Here is a 20501-nt window from a genome sequence, read left to right as displayed (position 1 = left end):
CGGTATAGAACTTTTTGTTTTTAAAGCGCGATTGATCTATTTGTAATAGAGATCCAAAGTGCTTTAATCGTCATATCATATGTGTTCTTATTGATTTAGTTTTAAACTTATTCCTTTTTATATTTATAGTTTTTTAATATATGAATACTATTATTTTTTTATATTTACTACACTATGTAATAACATTTTTTTATTATTTTAACTAATTAAATAACAATATGATCAAATAGTATGATGAAAATAAATTGGATTGTGCATCGTACGTACGAGGGTTAACACTTGTAATTACATAAACAATAGTAGTAATCCTTAATACTAATAATTTATTAATTCTAATAATTTGTTCTTTTGTTTGGGCCACAAATTTTAAGTGGGTTGGACTCTTAGAATAAAAGATGACTTAGCCTAATTTAATGGTTAGGCTAAAGTAATAAGTTATTAACTCTTGAAGGAATTAAGTTATTCGGTTCTTATAATTATAATTAATTTTTGAATAAAGATTAATTAATTATTAAGGATAAATTAAATTAATTACTTAGGCTTAAGTTTCCTTGAATTAATTTTGAAATGCAAGCTTGATTTTGGATTTGAATGTAATATTTTATTCTATAAACTAAAAAAATGGTTTTTATGATGCGTTTTGCATCACGATTCTTTACTTAAAATTGCAAAAAAAAACAAAATTATACTTATGAGTTCTGACTATCCACTGAGATCGAAAAATATTGCTCTTCAGTTTAGTGGCGGATCCAACAAATAACAGGGTACCATTGTACCCCAAATATTGAATCATTAAGTACATGTTGAGCCATATTTCGGACAAATGGTCTGTTGGTGTATTGCCGCCGTATAACCATTGTCAAATTAGGGATCAGTTAATATTTTTAATGTTATTTCACTGTTTGCTCATTTCTACAATTCTTTTTTTTTTCACTTTTCCTTTTTTCTTTCTCCTTTTCTACTATTCCTATGGTTGTATAATTATTACTACTAACAAAGTTTTAAAAAATAAATTAAACTTTTAACAAATAATTTATGTAAAATAAGAGTATTATATGTCTATATCATGTCCCTGAATCGAAATTTCTGGATCCACCAGTGCATCAGTTATTTGGAAGGTGACGAAGACTTGCAAAAAAGGTTTGATTTATATCATCTTTTATTTATGGATGTTTAATGCTAAATAAATTGTTCCAATTTGGTTTTGCTATTTTTCTAAAGTTGGAATATCATGAACAAAATATTCTGACTACGCCCGCCAAAAAAACAGCCAATTAATAAATAATTAATACATTAATAAGTTTAACTTTCACAATTCTGATATAGATAGCACAAAGCAAACTCACAAATCTTGAAGGATCAACGATATAAATGGAATATTATAGGAATTACATTTATTTAAAGTAATCTAATGAGTAGTACAACTATTGTTGTCACACTTATTGACGCAATCCTCCACTTTATCTGCATCTGCATTTGGTCATTTAAATTAATATCTCTCAAAAAAATAAATTATTTATATCTACAAATCTATTTACAGCACCCTGAAATAAACCTATACATCTCCTATAAAACTTGATATGGTTCACTAGAAAAACTTAAACATACCTATACATCACCAATAAATTTGATAGAGTTCATTTTAAAAAATTAAACTTACAACCTTAAAAAACACAAACCAAAATACTTCTAATATTACCAAAAAAAGTTTCTTCACATCAACCTACAAATGACAACCTAAATCATAACTGAGGTGAATTTTATTATGTCTTTATAAAAGTCAGTTTTGCATAGGAGAAGAATAACACATCAAGCAAATATTTACGAATTTTATGTTTACACACTCAACACTCACAAATACTAAAGCTCGGAGCAAGGGCAAAAAGGTAATCTTACAATTTCCGAAGCGAGAGCAGCGATCAGCGGCACACTGGACATTGCAAGAATTGGTTGACTTGCCTATGCATTTGAAAATGCATTTTGTGATGCACGATGTTACCTCTTTGCTCGCAGCCTGGCATCTTTCATAGCAATTACGGTAGCATTTGCCGAAAGAAGCCTGTGCACACCCTGCACATATTAGCATCAAAACCGCAATAACAACTACCTTACGCATACTATTGCACTCCAACATCTTCTTTGATCCTAATAATCCTCTCTTACTGGATGCTTAATCTTCTTTATAATTAATTTCTTGTCACTGCATTCCATTCTTATTTATAGGCCTTTAGTTTATGGCCAGCAAATCAATTGTTTTTATGGATAATTTCCTTTGTTAAAATTGGCCATAATTTTATCAGGTCCGGTTTTGATGGCACTGCCATTTAATGATATCGTCTGTTACTAATTTATTCCTATTTTGACTTCCTCTTTAATTTGATGACACTGCCATTAATTCATTTAAGCTTGTTGCTTAGTCTAATTAATTAATATTGTTTTTATCCCATAGGGGAGTGTTAGGTGCCACCTTTTAAAATAACATCATACCACCATTCCTAGCCAATCATTTATATATGTGGACGAATAATAAATTGTCACGTGGTAAAAAAAAAAAACTTAAAAAGACGGCCAACAATATGTTGTACACTATACAACAATTTTTCTCGGCCAACAAAATCCAATTGTTGTATAGCGTTTATAATATTATTGTATAAGTGATGACACGATGTCACTTTAAGAGGTGTTGTCATTTTAACACAAACCGTCGTTTATAAGTTTAAAGATTTTATTTATTACTATAATGAATGAATTCCAGTCAATTGTGCTTCTTATAATAACACATTTTCTCGAAATATTTCTTAAAGATATAGTATTATCAATTCGAACTCTTTTGGGACAAAATTCAGTGTATTACCAATATTAGCATCTCAAGGATATTAATTTCCAGTACATAACATACCAAGATTTTCTCATTATTGTATGTTTAATGTCATGTAAAAAGAAGAAAAGTAGTCAACAATAAAAAAAATTTTCAATGTAGATTTAGTGAGTGTTATCTGTACCAATGTCATTCGTGTAACCAAGGTTAGTAACAAACTTCAAACTGACATTGTTATTTTTCACTAATGTAATACAATTTCGTAAAACTTATAAGTACTCACAAGTCACAACCATTTCCTTATAACCGTGCAAAAGTATTACTCCAATTTACCTGTAACATATAAATATAGTGCACCACGTATATAAGCAGCACTTTAATTTGTCATTTAAGAAGATTTGTAACTAACCATCGTTTTGGTAGTTTTAAATTCCATTGTATTTAAATTTTAACATGCTAATTGCTAAAACTAAATTAACTTAGATAGGAGTACGAGTTAAGTTTTTGACCATTACAAGAATAACATCTTTTTCTTTTATATAAAACATGCATGTTCAATATATTTCGACAATATTATTTTCGACAACGATTCTCATGTCACATATATTCCCTCCATCTATAACTAATAATCATATTTTTCCAATTTTAAAATAGCCCATTGTACCAAAATATGAATAATGAATTTACGTATCTAACAATCATGGTCCCGTATTATTGCAACAAATTATAAAAAGTGTTGAAAACATCAATATCTTTGTTAGCAATTAACCCTAGAAAGTTAGAAATTAAGTAGAGATTAAGGAGAAATAACAAAAAAGAGTTGCAGAATGAGACGATACACAAATGTAAAAGTAGCTCTTTTAAGCGAATTATTTGCGCCAAAAATTCCGAATTTTGATTGCATGAAAAACCCTTTTGTTTTCTTCTTCGTCCATTCACCTTCTTTTCTTTTCTCTCCAGCTCTTGAATCTCAATTATTCATGCCCTACTACAAATTAACGTTTCTTCAACCAATCCCTTTTCCAATCGTATCACAATGTTTGACGGATTGTTGAAAAGCAAGTTTTCTTCCAAATGGTAAGATCATTTTTCATGGCAATTTTGGTTTGTGTTTGTGTGCATTTTCTGATACAAATTTTTGGGTTTTTTTCTTCTTGGAAAATGTAGCAAGTCGGATATTAAGCTGACACGGGCACGAATCGAGATTATAACGAAAAAGAGAAATGCAACACAGAAATATCTGAGGAATGATGTTGCTGATCTGCTTCGAAATGGATTGGATACTATCGCCTTTAACAGAGTAATCTCTTTCTCTCTCTCTCTCTCTGTTTAGTAGCTTTGATTTTGTTTATTTATTTGCATCATCCTGGATTCTGACTGATGATGCTTTTTGAGCTACAATCTTGAAAGAAATTCTCAAAGAAATTTCCTATTTCAGTCACTATGATCTTAATTGTTGAATATTTCCCCAAATACATTATGTTATGCCATTCTTCCGAGTAATTTAAGGGATTTGCAACTTTTGGAGGATTCGGTTGCAAGTGTGGCTGTTGGAGAGTTTGTTGTGCAGAAAAGTGTGTTGCATGGTGATATGAATTGCTTTAGATGATGGGAATTTAACATGGGTTTTCTGTGAGAAAAATTGAAAAATGTGATGGCAACTCCCTTGATCAAGTAACTGGATTTGGTTTAAGGTTTGATCCACTTTTTATGTACAAAGCTCATTGTTTAACTTGTCCATAATCATAAGTTAGTTTTGGGATAACTGATAAGGACACTGATTTTTCTTAGTAGTTGTTGGTTGTGACAACATTATGCGACTACATTATGTGAGATTATGTTCCTAATCTTAATAATGAATGATCGATATGTCAATTTACATAGACGTTCTTATTATTGATAGAGCTGTTTTCGACGTGTAAATAGGCTGAAGGGCTTCTTGCTGATATGAACAAGTCTCAGTGTTACAAGTTAATCGATCAGTACTGTGAACATCTCTCGGATAATCTTCCTGCCATGAACAAACAGAGGTACGATTAGTGAAATGCCGATAAGCCACATGTTCTTCTATAGAAATTTCTAAGTTTCTATGAGCAGAAAGATGATAGGATTACTCCATGAAAAATGAGTATTGTGAACATCTCTTCTGACAAATGATTTTCTTACTTCTCTCATAGCCTTAATTCCAACTTTGAGGCTTTCTAGAATATCAAAATATATCTCGGAACTGAATAACGGATCATTCTGAGCAGTGAATGCCCCAAAGAGTGCAGAGAAGCTGCAGCATCGTTGGCGTTTGCAGCAGCAAGATTTGCTGATCTGCCAGAGCTGCGTGAGCTGAGGACGATGTTTTCTGAGAAATACGGGAAGTCCCTGGACTATTACGTCAACAAACAGGTATCCACAGATGGCTTATTCATATCTGGTTCAACATTTAACAGTCTTTCTTTACTCAGCAAAGTAAAACTGGATGTGTTTTTGTTTAGTTCACTGAGATGTTGAAGGCGGATCCTCCCTCAAATGATATGAAGCTTCAGTTATTGCAAGAAATAGCTGCAGAATCTGGCTTAAATGCATATGATAAGGTATCATTGCTTTATGCATCTGTGATTGTGCTGCATTTTTAAGATTTGAAACCTAACCATCTCTCTTTGGTGAAATCCCGACTCGGTTGCAGAGTGTGGATAAAGTTAGGACAGCTGCGAAGCCTAAGGAGGCAGCAGCGCCCAAGGAGGATGATGAAGACGAGAGTGTGGTTGACAATGCACTTACAGGTAATAAGCCGATGGGGAAATCAGCAAGGACAAGACTCATTAAACGTCCACCAGCGCAGGAGGTTGCTGTAGGTGATGAGAATGAGAAGGTGGTGAACATAGAAAACGTGGCACAAGGTCGAAGGACCTTGAGATTCTTTAATGGTGGTGGCGGCCATAGAGACGAAGAAGAGAAGACGATGGACAGGCTTCTAAGGCACTACAGTATGAAAAAGGGATCAAAGAGAACCGACAAATCAGAACAAGAGGCAAAGCTAAGGAGTCAAGATGGTCCAACCAGAGCATCGTCTCTTCCCGTCGAGCCAATGGGTCCTACGGAGACTGATCCTACGAAGCATCCTCGGGCTGCATCATGCCATCCGGACCTAATGAATGCCAACGTTCATGTGCACCCCAAGCTGCCCGACTACGATGAATTTGTGGCTCGGCTTGCTGCTTTTAGAGAAAAATGAGCCTGCATAATAATATAGTGTGTGAAGCATTCATATCATTCTTTCTTGTTTGAGGATTAAGGTTTTGGTGATATATCTCATTCACCTTGTTCATCTTTCATATTCATTTATGAATTTTTTGGATCTATTATAACATTTTTAACATGTTGGCACCCTCAATCAGAACAATTTTTTTAGATGAAATATGTTTTCATAAGGTTTTATGTTTCTTCTCTAGTTTGTATTGGTAACTTTATGTTAAAAGTATGTGTTTGGAGATTAATAATGGTCTTAATTCTTAATTTAATTAGTCAATTGAAAAAAAATTATAATAACTGAGTTCTGATATGAAATTAATGAATAAATCTAAATTCATAATTAAATTTTAAACTAATTATAAAAGCAAAGGAAAAAAAAGAAGAAGAAAGAAACAGAAAACAAAATGGAAGGCGGAGAAAGCGTAGCGCCGCCGGTAGCGGCGGAAGAAGGCGGCGATTTAGAGGAGGAGCAAGTAATGAGTGAGGTTCACCTGGGGTGCCCACCGAATCACTCTGGCCCTCACATTTCCCGCTTCACCATCTCTCTTCCACCTCGTTAGGGTTTTTCTAAGCTTCTCTTCAATTTGTTCTGTTAAATAGGATAACAAGGTGGTGCATCTTAAAATTTCAATTTTATTGCAACTATGTTGATTGAGCGTTTTTTTCCTTTTTGATTCTTTTTGCAATTATGCAGAAGTTGAAGAGATTGACGATCGTATGAATTTAGTGCGTGGGAAAGTCTATGAAGTTGATGGAGATGGAGATTTGGTTGTAACTCGAAGACGGAGTACGCTTTCTCCAGTCTCTCTCTACGTTTTTTTAGTTCTTGACTGTAATTTTTAGTTCATTTTACCGACTCTTTTATGCTTAAGCAATGCAATCACACGACCTCTATAATATCGAGAATCCGAGATTATTATGCTGTTGAAGATTTTGCAGCCATAGCCAGAATAATTAACTGATAGGTAAAAGAACAGAGGTGGCTATGAAATTGATTGTGTTAATTTGGTCTTTAATTTGCAGAACCTTTGAAGGATTCTTTTGTTATCTTTATACAGCATAGCATCACTTCTTCAATACCAAGAGTTGGGCTCCAGGTTACAAAGCCATTGCCATCTTCACAGATATATGTTGCTCGAATGTTTTCTATGTCGTTCTGATACGAGTTTCTCGTAATTTAGGTTTGGAGAGCAGAATTGGTTCTAGCTGACTTTGTGCTGCATATGACATATAATAAGTCATCCGGTTTTGATGGGGTTGTTGCAATCGAGCTTGGTTCTGGCACTGGTAAAGTTTCTTATGCTTAGTTTTGGTGAGTTGTGGAGAGTACTGTGCTTGTCTTGTTTGCAGGACCATCTCTGAATGTGAGTTGGATGTTGGATAAGGAGATGATATTGCTACTTGTTTGACTGAACTTTCTTGCGTTTCTTTGTCAGGGTTAGTCGGAATGTTACTTGCCCGTGCTGCTAATACTGTATTCATAACTGGTATGAGACTTGAACTGAACTTACAAAAGTAACCTGTTTCTTTCCTATGGCATCTGTTCTTTACATTGGACTGAGGATTAAGAATATTGACATGATATAAGCGACTAGACTGTGTGCTCTCTGCCTGTTTTCTGGTACTCACATTTTCACGTACTGATGATGTCATTTAAATTTAATGAAGGGGGGGAGTAAAGGTTGGTTGTATATATAGCTAAGTAGTACTGCTCAAGGTGAAATGAGTAGTGGAGAAGATGTGTAGTTGCCTTATGTTTAGAATGGAATAGAAATTATACATGTGAGATGGCTCGGACTCATTAGGTTTTTGTGTCACATTCTTGGTGGCATTTATAAATGTTTTGGATGTGTTTTGTTGATAAACTGTCCTTACCTCTTTATTATAGATAAGGGTGATGAAGTACTTGAAAACTGTGCCAAGAATGTTAATCTTAATGCTGGAAACTTCCACCACGAGGCTTCTATCTATGTACGTGAACTGGATTGGAACCATCCCTGGCCACCAGTGGTTGTGGTAGATCCTCCATCTAAACAGAGGTAGCAAGCAGTTATATTTGAAAGTTTAATGGAATTGTGAGGATCGTCCATCTAAACTGATTTTATTATTATCTCATAAAGCAAATGACTTATCTTGTGCAGCTTTGATTGGATCTCATCAGAGCTGGAAAAGCTTCAGAGTGCTTCTTTGCTCTTAGCTGCTGATGTTATCTACAGTGACGACTTAACTGATGCCTTCTTCAGTTGTTTAGAAGCAATCATATCCAGTAGTTCAGAAAAGGTAAACTGAACTGTGGGGAATCGCCGTTTCAGAAGGTCATATAGCAACTGTAGTCATTGTTTTTATTCATAAGCAGTAAGATGACGAGCCTCTTGATTCTAGATGACTTCCTGAAACGGAGGTTATTTTATAATAAAAGAAATCCTCTAAATTCAAAATCTGAAATTCTCTAATACTAACGTTTCAGGTATAATCTCTGAGTTCAGATTAGAATGTAACTGTTTGTTTCAAAATGTTTTTGTGCATTAGAAATGAGGTTGACTCAGGAAAGATAAATAATACTGAAATGTGTTACGTTAAGCTATTATCATGAACATGTTTCAGATTATTATTCGCACCAATATGATTATATCTGTTGATGAGTGACATTTGTTTCTCTTAATTTTAAAATTAGTAGTACCAAACTTTGTATACTGGAGTTTCTGAGGCCTATATGAAAATTGACTGAATATATTATATAGGTGCTATTCCTTGCTCTGGAGAAGCGATACAACTTCTCCATCGATGATCTTGATGTTGTTGCAAATGGCTACTCACACTTTCGAAGTTATCTTAAAGTCGAGGAAGGTGAGTGTCGTTTTCTATCCTCTTCCGCCCCACTCATCAACCCGAAATTCTCACTTTGTGATTGTTGATGCAGAGGAGGGGGATGCTCTTGAAAATGAATTTCCACAGAGATTTGTCGGTAGGCCGATAAACCTGGAAGAGATTCCTCAGTACGTTCATGAGTACGAACGGGGAAACGACGTAGAGATTTGGAAGATTAGATATGCTGGGCCCAAGCGTTGAATCTATCTGGTAATTCTATCATGTCACACTTGCTTTTCTATTCCTAGAAAGCTTGGCATGTTATAGAAAAGCATAATAGAGAAATGGTGGGTTGTGGCTGTCACATGCAAGCCTTAGAAGGTCGGCTCAAAAAGTCACTTTATTTCAGCATCAGACGGACATTGATGCCTCAACTTTTTTTGTTTGCTTGCCTCTGAACTTTTGTCTTAAAAAGAGATTGGAATTGAAGGAGGGAATGGCCACAATCATATCTGACAGTGAGGAGTTGCTATGGAGGAAATGTTGTAATACTATATAGAATGGAGAAGGGAATGATACGAAGAGACTAGAATGTAGGAGTGAGCATTCAGATTCCGAATCGAAAATTTTCCTTGTTGGATCCAATCTGAAAAATTCAAAATTTTATGGAAAATGAATATTATCTATAGCTTGAATCGTCTGAAAATATGTAATCCGTACTGTAAAATCCGATCCAATCAAAAAAAAATTCAAATTGTATAAATTATATAAAAATCTTTAAAATACCAAATCAAAATTTTTTTAATTCAATATCAAATACTCCTTCGGTCCCACTATAAGCTAATTGTATATCAAAATTAGGTGATAATATTTGATATATTAAATTAATAGGATAATAATAATAATTATGATGTTAAATAAACTAACCCTCAAGAGATTAAACAATATCAAAATTGGCCAATCTTAAAACTAGGCTGATTAGTTTAACTAATTACTAATCTAATGTATCATAAATTATACATTTAATTATTTATCCATTTTTGGTATTAATCCACCATCACCTAATCTTAGAGTTAGGCTGATTTGTTTAACTAATATAGTTACTATATCATAAGTACATTTAATTATTTATCTATTTTATTACTAATTCACACTACCCTCTAAATTTTGCGACTAACACGGTTTAAAAGGGAGTACATATCTATATACTAGTCATTCCTATTATTGAAAATTTGCGTCTACGTTTATTATTATAGGCCGGTTATTATATTAACAAAAATAATTTCTCTAGTTCAATGACTGATACGTATGAAATTAGTCATATAGACATCTTTTTAAATTTAAAAGAACTAATGAAGTAAAATGTAAAATTACTTTTAACATTTTACATAAGTATTTTACAACATGCCTAAAACATTACTCCATTTCAATGATGACTCATTATTAAGTGTCAAATGGATCACATTGAAAGTGCATAGGATTCGCCTCAATTTAGATTATGCCATTTATAAAGAAGGAATCATAAATGTCATGGTATGTTAGATTACACAATTAATTACTCCTAATTACAGTAATAAACAGAGATTACTACGGCGGAGTCTGCCGGAGCTCAGATTTGTTTATTAACTGAAAAATTACTGCTTTATTCCACTTCTTTTTTCACTGCTTTATTCCACTCCAACGTCGTCGTTTCCTGTGCTCTCCTTTGCTTCGTCTTCACACTCATCCCAATTTTGATTCGCTCTACTGGAAAAAAAAAAGAGGGGGAAAAAGCGCAAACAGTTGATCTGCATCCATAAAACCCCCAATCTCCTCCCCAATTTCAGCCTTTTTTCACGCCGCATTGCCTTTTTGTGTGTTTGGGCGGTGATTCGACTCGCCGGAGATCGCAATGGGTTGCACGCAGTCGAAGATCGAAAACGAAGAGACTGTCAACCGATGCAAGGAGCGCAAGCAGTACATGGAGCGCGCCGTCACGGCGAGGAACAAGTTCGCCGCCGCGCATTCTGCTCACGTCATGTCCTTGAAGAATACCGGCGCCGCCCTCAGCGACTTCGCCCAGGGCGAGGCAATTTACCCCTCCTCCACTGCCGCCGCTTCGCCCTCCGCCGCAATCGGGAGTGCCGCCCCGCCTCCGCCCCCTCCCCTGCCTCACGCTTACGAGAATTTCGCTCCTCCGCCACCTCCGCCGCTCGATTCGTTCCCAAACAATTCGCCGCTCCAGCGCGCCGCTACCATGCCGGAATTCGTGATCCCCCGCCCCGGAAACAATCACAATCACGAGGATCCAATAATGGAGGAAGAAAACGAAGAGGATGACGAATTGGAGAGTAGCCATAGCTTGAAACGGCGTAGTAAGAGTAGTAAGAGTGCCGGTGGAGGTGGAATCTCACCTCCTGAAGATGCACAAGACAAGGTTTTGCATCAGCAGCGGCCGCCTCCTCCGCCCTCGAATTCGATGTCTTGGGATTACTTTTTCGGAACTGACAGCATTCCAGGACCGACGCTAGCGGATGTGGAGGAGAACAGTGTTGAGAGACAGGAGATGGAAAGGAATATGCTTGCGGAAAGGGCAAGAAGAAAGGAAATGGAGGAAATAGCGAAGGCTGCTTCCAAAGCAGAGGCGGTGGAGAAGGTGAGTGATCTTCCTCCACAGCCACCGCCACCAGAGGCTGCAATGGCGGCAGTAATGGCTGGGAAGAGAGCTAAACAAGTGGTTCTTCCGGCTGAGGGAAAGAAAAAGAGCGCGGCTAACGTGAGCCTCGTTCAGATATTTGTTGATCTTGATGATTGTTTTCTTAAGGCTTCTGAAAGTGCACATGATGTTTCTCGGATGCTCGAGGCAACTCGCTTGCATTATCACTCAAATTTTGCCGATAAAAGAGGTATTAAGGGTCACTATAGTTGGAAATTAATGTTCTTGGTACAAGAAAAGTCCTCCTGTTTTGATGATTGTGGGCTTTTTGTTCTTGCTGCAAGAGCTTATAGCGATGACAGTTTTCCCACCTTCGTAGTTGTGGTTTGGTTATCAACATGAACTCTAAATTATTCAAGCAAGTATTAAGTATTTGTTTCTTCATTGGCAGGGAATATTAATCATTCAGAAAGAGTGATGCGTGTTATTACTTGGAATCGGTCCTTTAGAGGTTTGGCAAATCCTGATGATGGATTAGATGATTTTGATTCGGAGGAGCATGAAACTCATGCAACAGTGTTGGACAAGATGCTGGCATGGGAGAAAAAGCTTTATGATGAAGTGAAGGTATCATCTTGTTACTAATTTTCTGTCATTTTGAAGGTATTAAGTTTGTTAAAATTGTTTCTATAGAAACAAGTATCTGGTTTTTATTTGCGGGCCGAAGTTCAGTTTTATTTTTATTTCCGATCATCAATGTTGGTTTGGACTGGTTTCTCCTGATATGGTCCTTATGTGTTTACATCCTAGGTTGATGCCTTTTTAAATGTAAATCAACTGCCAGAGTTCAGCAAGTTGAGATTATTTTGCAAGTGTAGAAATTGGCTTTGTCATGGCTTGTTGTCCTTAGTAAATGGCAATAATCTTATGATAATTCCTCTGACTTAGGAAATTGTTTGTTTAATGTTTAAACATTAAGATGTGGGAGCAGTTGTGTAGCATGGCCTTGTGTATTTGGCAATGGAATAAAACTTATATTTATGATTTTCTCATTTTAGATTCTAAATACAAAGTGCAATGATAACTTGCCATTACTTGCATTAAACAGCATAACCTGAAACAAAAACTCTGAGCAAAAAACTCTATAATAATTATTCTTGCTGTTTGTAGACAGGTAGAAATAGCAGAACATATTTTTCTTTTTTAAGTTTTATCCAATCTGGAATGTTTGTTGTCCTTTTTGTTTGGTGATTAATAGGCAGGAGAACAGATGAAACTTGAATATCAAAGAAAGGTGGCCTCATTGAATAAGTTAAAGAAACGCAGTTCAAACACAGATGGATTGGAGAGAATGAAGGCATCGGTTAGCCATCTGCATACTAGATATATAGTCGACATGCAGTCCATGGATTCCACTGTTTCAGAAATTAATCGTCTACGTGATGAACAACTCTATCCAAAACTTGTTGCCCTTGTTGATGCGTGAGTTCTCAATCATTTCGTTGTAGAAACTAACGATCTGTGTGTCTGTCCATGCTCATATGAGAGACTGTCGCTAGCTTTTGTTGTGTGAGACTGTCATCAAATGTGACAAATAAATTTTCGTCTTTTTTCTTGATGACTTGACAATCTGAATTATTTTTTTCAGGATGGCTACAATGTGGGAGACAATCAGAAGACACAATGAGAACCAATCCAAGATTGTTCAAGCATTGAGGTATCTCGACATCTCCCAAGCCCCAAAAGAAACGACTGAACACCACCATGAGCGCACGCGCCAGTTAGGTGGTGTGGTTCAGGAATGGTTTACAAATTTCAGTGAACTCATGGACCAGCAAAAGGAATATATCAAAGCACTCAACTTCTGGTTGAAGCTAAACCTCGTTCCAATAGACACAAACTGGAAGGAGAAAGTCTCATCTCCCGGCCGACCTCAAAACCCCCCTATTCAGACGCTCCTCCAAGCCTGGCAAGAATACCTAGACAAGCTCCCCGATGAGCCAGCAAGAGCGACCATCAACAACTTTGCAGCCACAATAAAGACTATATGGCAGTATCAAGTGGAGGAGCTCGACTACAAAAACAAATGTGCAGAAGCCAGAAAGGACCTCATCAGAAAAACCCGAGAATTTGAGAGTTGGTACAACAAGCAAATGCAGAAGAGATCACCCGCTGATGACATGGATCCAGAGAGGGCAATGGATCAGAATCACATTGCTGATAGGCAGCTCGCAGTTGAAGCTGCAAAGCAGAAATTGGAGGACGCGGAAGAATATTATCAGAAGCAATGCATTCATGTTAGAGATAAGTCCCTCATGAGTCTGAAGAGCCAATTGCCCGAACTCTTTAGGGCGCTGTCTGATTTTTCTCTCGTCTCCTCGGATATGTACAGTCATTTGAGTGGCATTGCGCATTCGCGCAGCAGGAATGGGGTATCCTAACGACGACTTCGCCTCTTTCTTTCTGCTGTGAGCTCCCTTCCTGCACGTGTAACTTTTCCTCATGTATTTTACAAATAATTAACCACTTAGATGTGTTTTGTTGTGGAATATTGTTACATCCTATTTATTTACTCCTTGAGTGTATAGCCAAGAGATGGTATTGTGCGTTGATTCATTCATATATATGCAATATGTGTTGCTAATTTATTTGCTATAATGAAAGACCTGTTTGCTGTTGTTTAGTAATGTATTTATTCAATTATGCTATATAGTCATAATTAATTTGATTTAAGGATTGGTGTATGGCGAGACAACCGCTTATTTAATTCTACTCATCTTAGTATTTCTAATTAGAGTGATGATTTAGAGACATAATGTCTCCAAGCCATAATACCCCTATGTCACTTTGCCATAAACCAAATTATTATATGGACTAATATACTCTTATTTTAAATTATAAAAGGAAATGCAATTCATTTGTTATATCATTTATCTAAATAATTAATCAAATTCATATAAAAAGTCAACTCATCAAATTACACTCTTTTATCAAAATATACTCAATCATCTAAATATACTCAATCAAAACTAACGAGATTAAACAATTGCATAAATCTTAAATATATTAATTTCTCACTCCATACATCATAAAAATGACTACATGCATATACATACTTAATTTCTTAGTATTATCATCCAACGAAATAGTAGTAATCATTCGAATTAAATTATTTTATTAGTATTAAATAATTACTAAAATTCTAAGTCATAAAAATGACTACATGTATATGCACTTAATTTATAATTGTTATCATCCAACGAAATAGTAATAATTATTCGCATCAAATTATTTTCTTAGTGGTATTAAATACTCCCTCTGTCCCAGTTTTATAGTAACATTTTGCCATAAAAGTTCGTCCCACATTTATAGTCACATTTAGAATTTTCCATATTTGGACATAAAATTTTACCTCATTATTCACTAAAATTACACCCAAATGACATTATCAACATAAAAATAAACCAAAACAAAAATAAAAAACCAAAAAGTCAACAAGGGACTCACCTTCAACCAACTCACTTAATTTATTACACACTTATTTATCTTACTTCATTTATTACACACTCCACCATCTCACTCTTCCATCTCACTTCATTTATTACACATTCCACCATCTCACTTTATTAATTACACACTCCACCAATTCCTTAAAATTCGTGCCCTAACTAAATGTGACTATAAATGTGGGACGGAGGGAGTAATTATTAAAATTCTAAGTTGTAAAAATGACTACATAAACATGCATACTTAATTTCTTAGTCTTATTATCCAACGGTATAGTAATAGTCATTCCCATCAAATTATATTATTAGTATTTAAAATTATTAAAATTCTTAGTCATAAAAATGACTACATGCATATACATACTTAATTTCTTAGTGTTATCGTCCAACGAAATAGTAATAGTCATTCACATCTAATTATTTTATTAGTACTAAATAATTATTAAAATTCTAAGTCATTAAAATGACTACATGCATATACATACTTAATTGCTTAGTGTTATTGCCCAACGTAATAGTAATAATCATTCGCATCTAATTACTTTATTAGTATTAAATAATTATTAAAATTCCAAGTCATAAAATGAGTACATGTGTATATATACTCCATCCGTCCGCGAATAGGAGTCCCAGTTGAGTTGGGTGCGAGTTTTAAGAAAAGTTTGAGTGTAATAATTTAAGTGTGTGATAGTGGAATGTGGGACCCATTTATATTATTATTTGCAATCAAAGTGGATTAAAATTAATTGCAGCTTCTAAATTAAGGGAAAAGTGACGTCATTTTTTATACTCCCAAGATAAAATGTCTAACCGGGACTCCTAATGGCGGACGGATGAAAATGACCAACCGGGACTCCTATTCGCGGACGGAGGGAGTATTTAATTTCTAATTGTTATCATCTAACGAAATAGTAATAATTATTCGCATCAAATTATTTTATTTGTAGTATTAAATAATTTTCTAATAGTAAAAAAATTTATTATTTTGACACCATGCAAGAATTTAATTTCAGTATATAAATTTAAATCGTTGTTCCCTAACATTTTGTCCATTAATAAAAATATAAAATAAAAGATGTATAAATTTCAAATCTTAATTTTGATGTTTCTAAGAACTCATGCGATTAAATTGATTTATTAATTTTATAAATTTACCAGATTCAATAATGTTTTGTAGTATAAAATTAAGATTGAGTATTAAAACTATTAAATACCTATAAGTTTAGAATTTAAAAAATATTGTATAAATTATTTAAATAAAGGTTAATTCATTATATTAAATTAAATTTAAATAAACTAATATTATGTGAAGTTAGAAAGAATAATTCAAAAGCATATTTATGTAATGAATTTAAATAAACTAATATTATTTAATAAGCTGTTTGGAAATTTACGAGAGATTGGTGAGAAGATTTGAGTATATATTTGCTTAAATCAAGCTATCCATAAATATACACATTTCTAAGGAAGTAATTTTTAAATACAAATAAATGTTTCATATGCACAAGGGTAGTGTGGTATATGTACATAACACAAATTTAAATAAAAATCTAAAACAATATAAAATAACTATTTTAACCTCATTATAGCCTTATGGCTTGGAGACATTATGTCTCTAAAACATTTTCCTTTTAAGAGTTATATATGCACCAAAATAGTAATTCGTCAAAAAATGAGTCAACTTTCGAAACAAATGATTGGCAACAAATTTTCCAGCACATAAATGGAGATGAATAGTCTAAACAATCAAAGCCAATTTACTGCCAAATGCAATTTAGTATTTATTCAAGTAATTAACGTAATAAAATCAAAGTCATAACAATTCTTACATATAATTCAACCTTTGTAAAAATGGTCAAAATGAAAATAATGAACCTTAAAACCAATTTTTGATTAACCATTCTCAACATTAATTTTTCTGTTGCAATAAGCAAAATGGACACCAATAAGAGTCACATAGGTTGAAACATTAATTTATATACTAATTTTTGTTATAAAAATGAACAAAGTATCCTTCCCCTCTGTCTCTCTCTCGCCGTCTAATAGTATCGTAATGTCGTGATTACAAATTTACAACAGTGAAATTTCCTACATTCAATTTTATCATTTTTAAAAAATTTATAATTATATATATCATGATTGGTCAATGGTGAGACACCCTCTCATTTACTTCCACTCATCTTTTTATTCATAAAATCAAAATAGGAATTCGTCAACAAATGAGTCAACTTTCGATAAATGATTGACAACAAATGAGTCAATTTACAATTTATTCTGTTATTAACATGATAAAATCAAAATCATACTATATAATTCAACTTTCTTCTTTTTTTGAACAATTTCAACTTTCTTAAAAATGATAAAAATGGAAGAAAAGAAGTTAACATTTAAAATCAAATTTTGATTAACCATTAGTCATTCACAATATTAATTGATCTGTTGCAATAAGCAAAATTGGACCCCAATAAGATCACATAGATTAAAACTTAAATATACACAATTTTTTGTAAAATAGCCTTTACAATTATACATCAAGATTCCCTTTATTTACAATTTTAAATGAAATGTGTTTGTTAACTCCAAAAACCCTTCACCTACGTATATAGAAAACAATCCATTTATATAGAAAATACTAACTACGAGGACGTTCATTATAGAATTCAAGATGATAAGCATAAAAGCAAAAACAAAGTTTCCCATGTGGTTAAAATGGATTTGAGCTTGAGTAATTGTCAATTTTACCCCTCAAAAGTTGGCATGTGCCATTCTTTATATTGAACATAACCAACCAAACATATGATTCATTGAATACAAAGGATCACATATACATAGTAACAAGAAAAAGGGCCAAATTAAATCCCTATCTCCACACTCACTATATATTCCCCACTCACAAAACACACACATACACTATTCAAGAATGGATGAAGAGCACTGGTTGAGCCATGAAAATGCCTGCTGGCCCAGAACCCACTCGAGCCTGAAATACGACCGGTTCACGCACTACAACGTTGGTCCAAGAAGATCAAAAGCTCCCATTTGGAGGCAGATTTGGAGGAAGTTCAGGAAAGAGAAGAAGAGGATCTTTGGTTGTTCTAACTCAATGAGGTTCACCTATGATCCACATTCTTACTCACAAAACTTTGATCAAGGCCCTCTTTCGGCCGATGATCATCACGTTCTTTTGACATCCTTCTCCGCTCGTTTTGCCGTTCCATCAAGAATCTTTGATAACCCTAGATTCATGGTTTAGTTTCATCACTTTTCCATCCAAGAAATAAAAAAAAAGGTTTGGTATGGGAATCTATATTTTCTTGTATTTTTTGTGTTATAGTATTACATGCTTTAATTTGATATTTCTTGATTATTTGGAATCATGTTGACGTTTTATCATTGTGTTGATGTTGATGCAAGTGTTTAACACAGACAGATCGAATCAAGATTAAAGTATGTTGAATACCTTTTTCATTCATTTTCTGGATTTGAAAAAATGTGATTAAACTAAGTTAGTTTTTAAATGATTAATTAATTGAGTATTGAATCATCTAAGATTTGCGTAATGTGGAGAAAGTTTGGATTGGGATTGGGAATTTTTTTTCGCTTGTGGATTTAATTCATCTTAATTAGGGGGCAAGATTTTAGAGTTAACTAAATATTGTAAGAAATCTAAATTCACTAAAAACTTTTTTGTATACTGAAATTTCTATGTTAATAATTGATTAAAATCAACTATACATTAAGATCTCGTATTTATTAATAGTTTTTTTTTCATCGAAAGGAATTTAAAGGATATAAAAATGTGTAAACAATAAACCAACCAAATTAGATATTGGATCTTTATTCATAGTAATGTTTTTTAATTTTTTTATAATAGAAATTCAATTAGGAATGCTTAATTAAATTTCAGAGGGGTCGATCTGCAATTAATGAACATTACAAGAGAGTGAAATCAGCCGAAACGATTGACTTAAATTGTGTTGAAACTGAATTGTTAATTGTGTGGTAACGGTAATGGAAAATTTATAGTACTATTATTCTCATTGGATTCCCTTTTTGTCGAATTAATTAATTAGTGGTACCTCGTTGGTTAGTCCATTTAAATGGTGATTATAAATTTTCCCTTTTAAGAATCCGTAGAATTCGGTGATTGAAAGTTGGTTCATTGTCTACTGAACTATGCAATTTAATTTTCCGTTTAGGTTGTTGGGAGTGGGTGAAGTATAAATACCATATGAGATTTCAATAAAAATAGTGCTTATCGATAGATAATATCAGTCGTTTTACTAATAGATGGATGGTCGCCAATGATAAATTCTCTGATGAATCATAGTTGGATCACGGATTTGGATTTTCTGATATGACTCAAAGCAAACTAAGAGTATTGTTCTATATTAATGTTATAGTTTTTGAATAAAGTTCTTTACGCCACGGCACGGGATCCAAATCCTTGAACCACTGGCCGGCTTTGTGAGAAATCAATGCGGCAAAATCACTAACTGCATTACCAGAGGACTTGTCTGTTGGAAAAAGTATTGACAGGAAAAAAAACTATATTTAGTGATGCACATGTTCGCCAATCAATTTTCTGACAGACAAGTCTGCTGATACATATGTTTACTTATTGTGCTTCCATTAGTAATCTATTAATAATATTTTTTCCGAATATTGTAAATCTGCTGTAAGTATTTTCACCAACACTAATTTTGTGACTCGAAGTGTATTGATATCTATAAGTAAACCCTGCAATTTTTTAGTGTCTTAATAATTCTTTTCAATGATTGAGAATTATTAAACATGGGTTTATATTAAATTTGTAAGTTGTTGGCCGTCTTTAATCCTGTATGCAGGAATTAACATCGCGTTTCATTTTGGCCAAAAATAAGAAAAGTTGTAATTTTGCAAACAAATACATGTGGAGGAATTAAATTTATGGTGAAGAATATGGAGTATATACTACATTTAATTGAATTAGAAAATTATGAGCTTAATTAGTTCAATAGGATCATATTGCATCATATATAATACTACATAATAAGGAGTATATAAATGTGTTTATTATCTGTCTGCATCCATGTTTGTATACAACCTTGACCTTCCATGTGGAACTCAAGAAAATCAGGAGATTCATAATTATAGTAAATCATAGCATCAGATATGAAAGCAAGTTGTCTTGTTAGAAGTCAAGCTATCATTAATGTGATGAATATTTATAATGATTGGAAATTTCATTACTCCTTTTCAATCCATACTTTTAATTCCAATAAGAAAACTAGGACAAAATGTTACCTTAATGTATGATGAACTTGTAATTTTTGTGGGTGGCTGAAAATGTTAATTATATTATTTGTTATTTATAATATCATTGCAATGTAATATCCTATTGGGACATCCCACTGTTAAGGTTACCAAAATATAATTCTTATATTTTGAATTTTTTATTGGAATTAATTTGGATCTTACTGTTTCCAAAATTAGTATTTTTATATAACAT

At 33.6% G+C, this 20501-nt stretch overlaps 4 protein-coding genes across 5 annotated transcripts; all 4 read left to right on the top strand.

Annotated features, from left to right (window-relative positions):
* Positions 1-3762: 3762 nt before the first annotated feature.
* LOC125209913 (uncharacterized) lies at positions 3763-6157 on the top strand. Its single transcript, XM_048109490.2, has 6 exons — positions 3763-3895; positions 3986-4118; positions 4745-4848; positions 5071-5215; positions 5305-5403; positions 5496-6157. The coding sequence occupies exons 1-6, from the start codon at positions 3855-3857 to the stop codon at positions 6042-6044; spliced, it is 1071 nt and encodes a 356-aa protein (XP_047965447.1). The 5' UTR covers positions 3763-3854; the 3' UTR covers positions 6045-6157.
* A 281-nt stretch (positions 6158-6438) lies between these two features.
* Positions 6439-9557, top strand: LOC125212075 (Putative methyltransferase family protein). Of its 2 annotated transcripts, none has more exons than XM_048112112.2 (9): positions 6439-6616; positions 6756-6848; positions 7085-7158; positions 7243-7348; positions 7498-7548; positions 7950-8100; positions 8203-8341; positions 8803-8908; positions 8982-9557. In XM_048112112.2, exons 1-9 carry the CDS (start codon positions 6466-6468, stop codon positions 9128-9130), a joined length of 1020 nt encoding a protein of 339 aa, XP_047968069.1. In that variant the 5' UTR covers positions 6439-6465; the 3' UTR covers positions 9131-9557. The 2 variants fall into 2 exon arrangements, with proteins under 2 accessions (XP_047968069.1, XP_047968070.1); XM_048112113.2 differs by having other exon boundaries at positions 6530-6670.
* Positions 9558-10441: 884 nt separating this feature from the next.
* Positions 10442-14187, top strand: LOC125214994 (protein ROLLING AND ERECT LEAF 2-like). Its single transcript, XM_048116258.2, has 4 exons — positions 10442-11754; positions 11956-12131; positions 12763-12986; positions 13153-14187. Exons 1-4 carry the CDS (start codon positions 10761-10763, stop codon positions 13943-13945), a joined length of 2187 nt encoding a protein of 728 aa, XP_047972215.1. The 5' UTR covers positions 10442-10760; the 3' UTR covers positions 13946-14187.
* A 3743-nt stretch (positions 14188-17930) lies between these two features.
* Positions 17931-18263, top strand: LOC125209912 (uncharacterized). The gene has a single exon (XM_048109487.1). The coding sequence runs from the start codon at positions 17931-17933 to the stop codon at positions 18261-18263; it is 333 nt and encodes a 110-aa protein (XP_047965444.1).
* The last annotated feature ends 2238 nt before the right edge of the window (positions 18264-20501 follow it).

Source organism: Salvia hispanica, chromosome 3, assembly GCF_029641045.1.
Source record: "Salvia hispanica isolate PSC_SH4W2 chromosome 3, Shi_PSC_v1, whole genome shotgun sequence".
Taxonomy (NCBI): Eukaryota; Viridiplantae; Streptophyta; class Magnoliopsida; order Lamiales; family Lamiaceae; genus Salvia; species Salvia hispanica.
Note: the sequence above shows the minus strand (reverse complement) of the source record. Positions and strands in the feature narration are given on the sequence as shown.

What these genes read in the sequence shown, in the direction of transcription:
- LOC125212075 (XM_048112112.2), top strand. Translation starts at nt 6,466, where the DNA reads ATGGAAGGCGGAGAAAGCGTAGCGCCGCCGGTAGCGGCGGAAGAAGGC. An exon ending in TACCAAGAGTTGGGCTCCAG is followed by an intron (nt 7,159 to 7,242) that starts GTTACAAAGCCA and finishes CTCGTAATTTAG; the next exon opens with GTTTGGAGAGCAGAATTGGT. An exon ending in CGAGCTTGGTTCTGGCACTG is followed by an intron (nt 7,349 to 7,497) that starts GTAAAGTTTCTT and finishes TTTCTTTGTCAG; the next exon opens with GGTTAGTCGGAATGTTACTT.
- LOC125214994 (XM_048116258.2), top strand. Translation starts at nt 10,761, where the DNA reads ATGGGTTGCACGCAGTCGAAGATCGAAAACGAAGAGACTGTCAACCGA. An exon ending in AAATTTTGCCGATAAAAGAG is followed by an intron (nt 11,755 to 11,955) that starts GTATTAAGGGTC and finishes CTTCATTGGCAG; the next exon opens with GGAATATTAATCATTCAGAA. An exon ending in AGCTTTATGATGAAGTGAAG is followed by an intron (nt 12,132 to 12,762) that starts GTATCATCTTGT and finishes GGTGATTAATAG; the next exon opens with GCAGGAGAACAGATGAAACT.
- LOC125209912 (XM_048109487.1), top strand. Translation starts at nt 17,931, where the DNA reads ATGGATGAAGAGCACTGGTTGAGCCATGAAAATGCCTGCTGGCCCAGA.
- LOC125209913 (XM_048109490.2), top strand. Translation starts at nt 3,855, where the DNA reads ATGTTTGACGGATTGTTGAAAAGCAAGTTTTCTTCCAAATG. An exon ending in AGCAAGTTTTCTTCCAAATG is followed by an intron (nt 3,896 to 3,985) that starts GTAAGATCATTT and finishes TGGAAAATGTAG; the next exon opens with CAAGTCGGATATTAAGCTGA. An exon ending in GCTTAAATGCATATGATAAG is followed by an intron (nt 5,404 to 5,495) that starts GTATCATTGCTT and finishes ACTCGGTTGCAG; the next exon opens with AGTGTGGATAAAGTTAGGAC.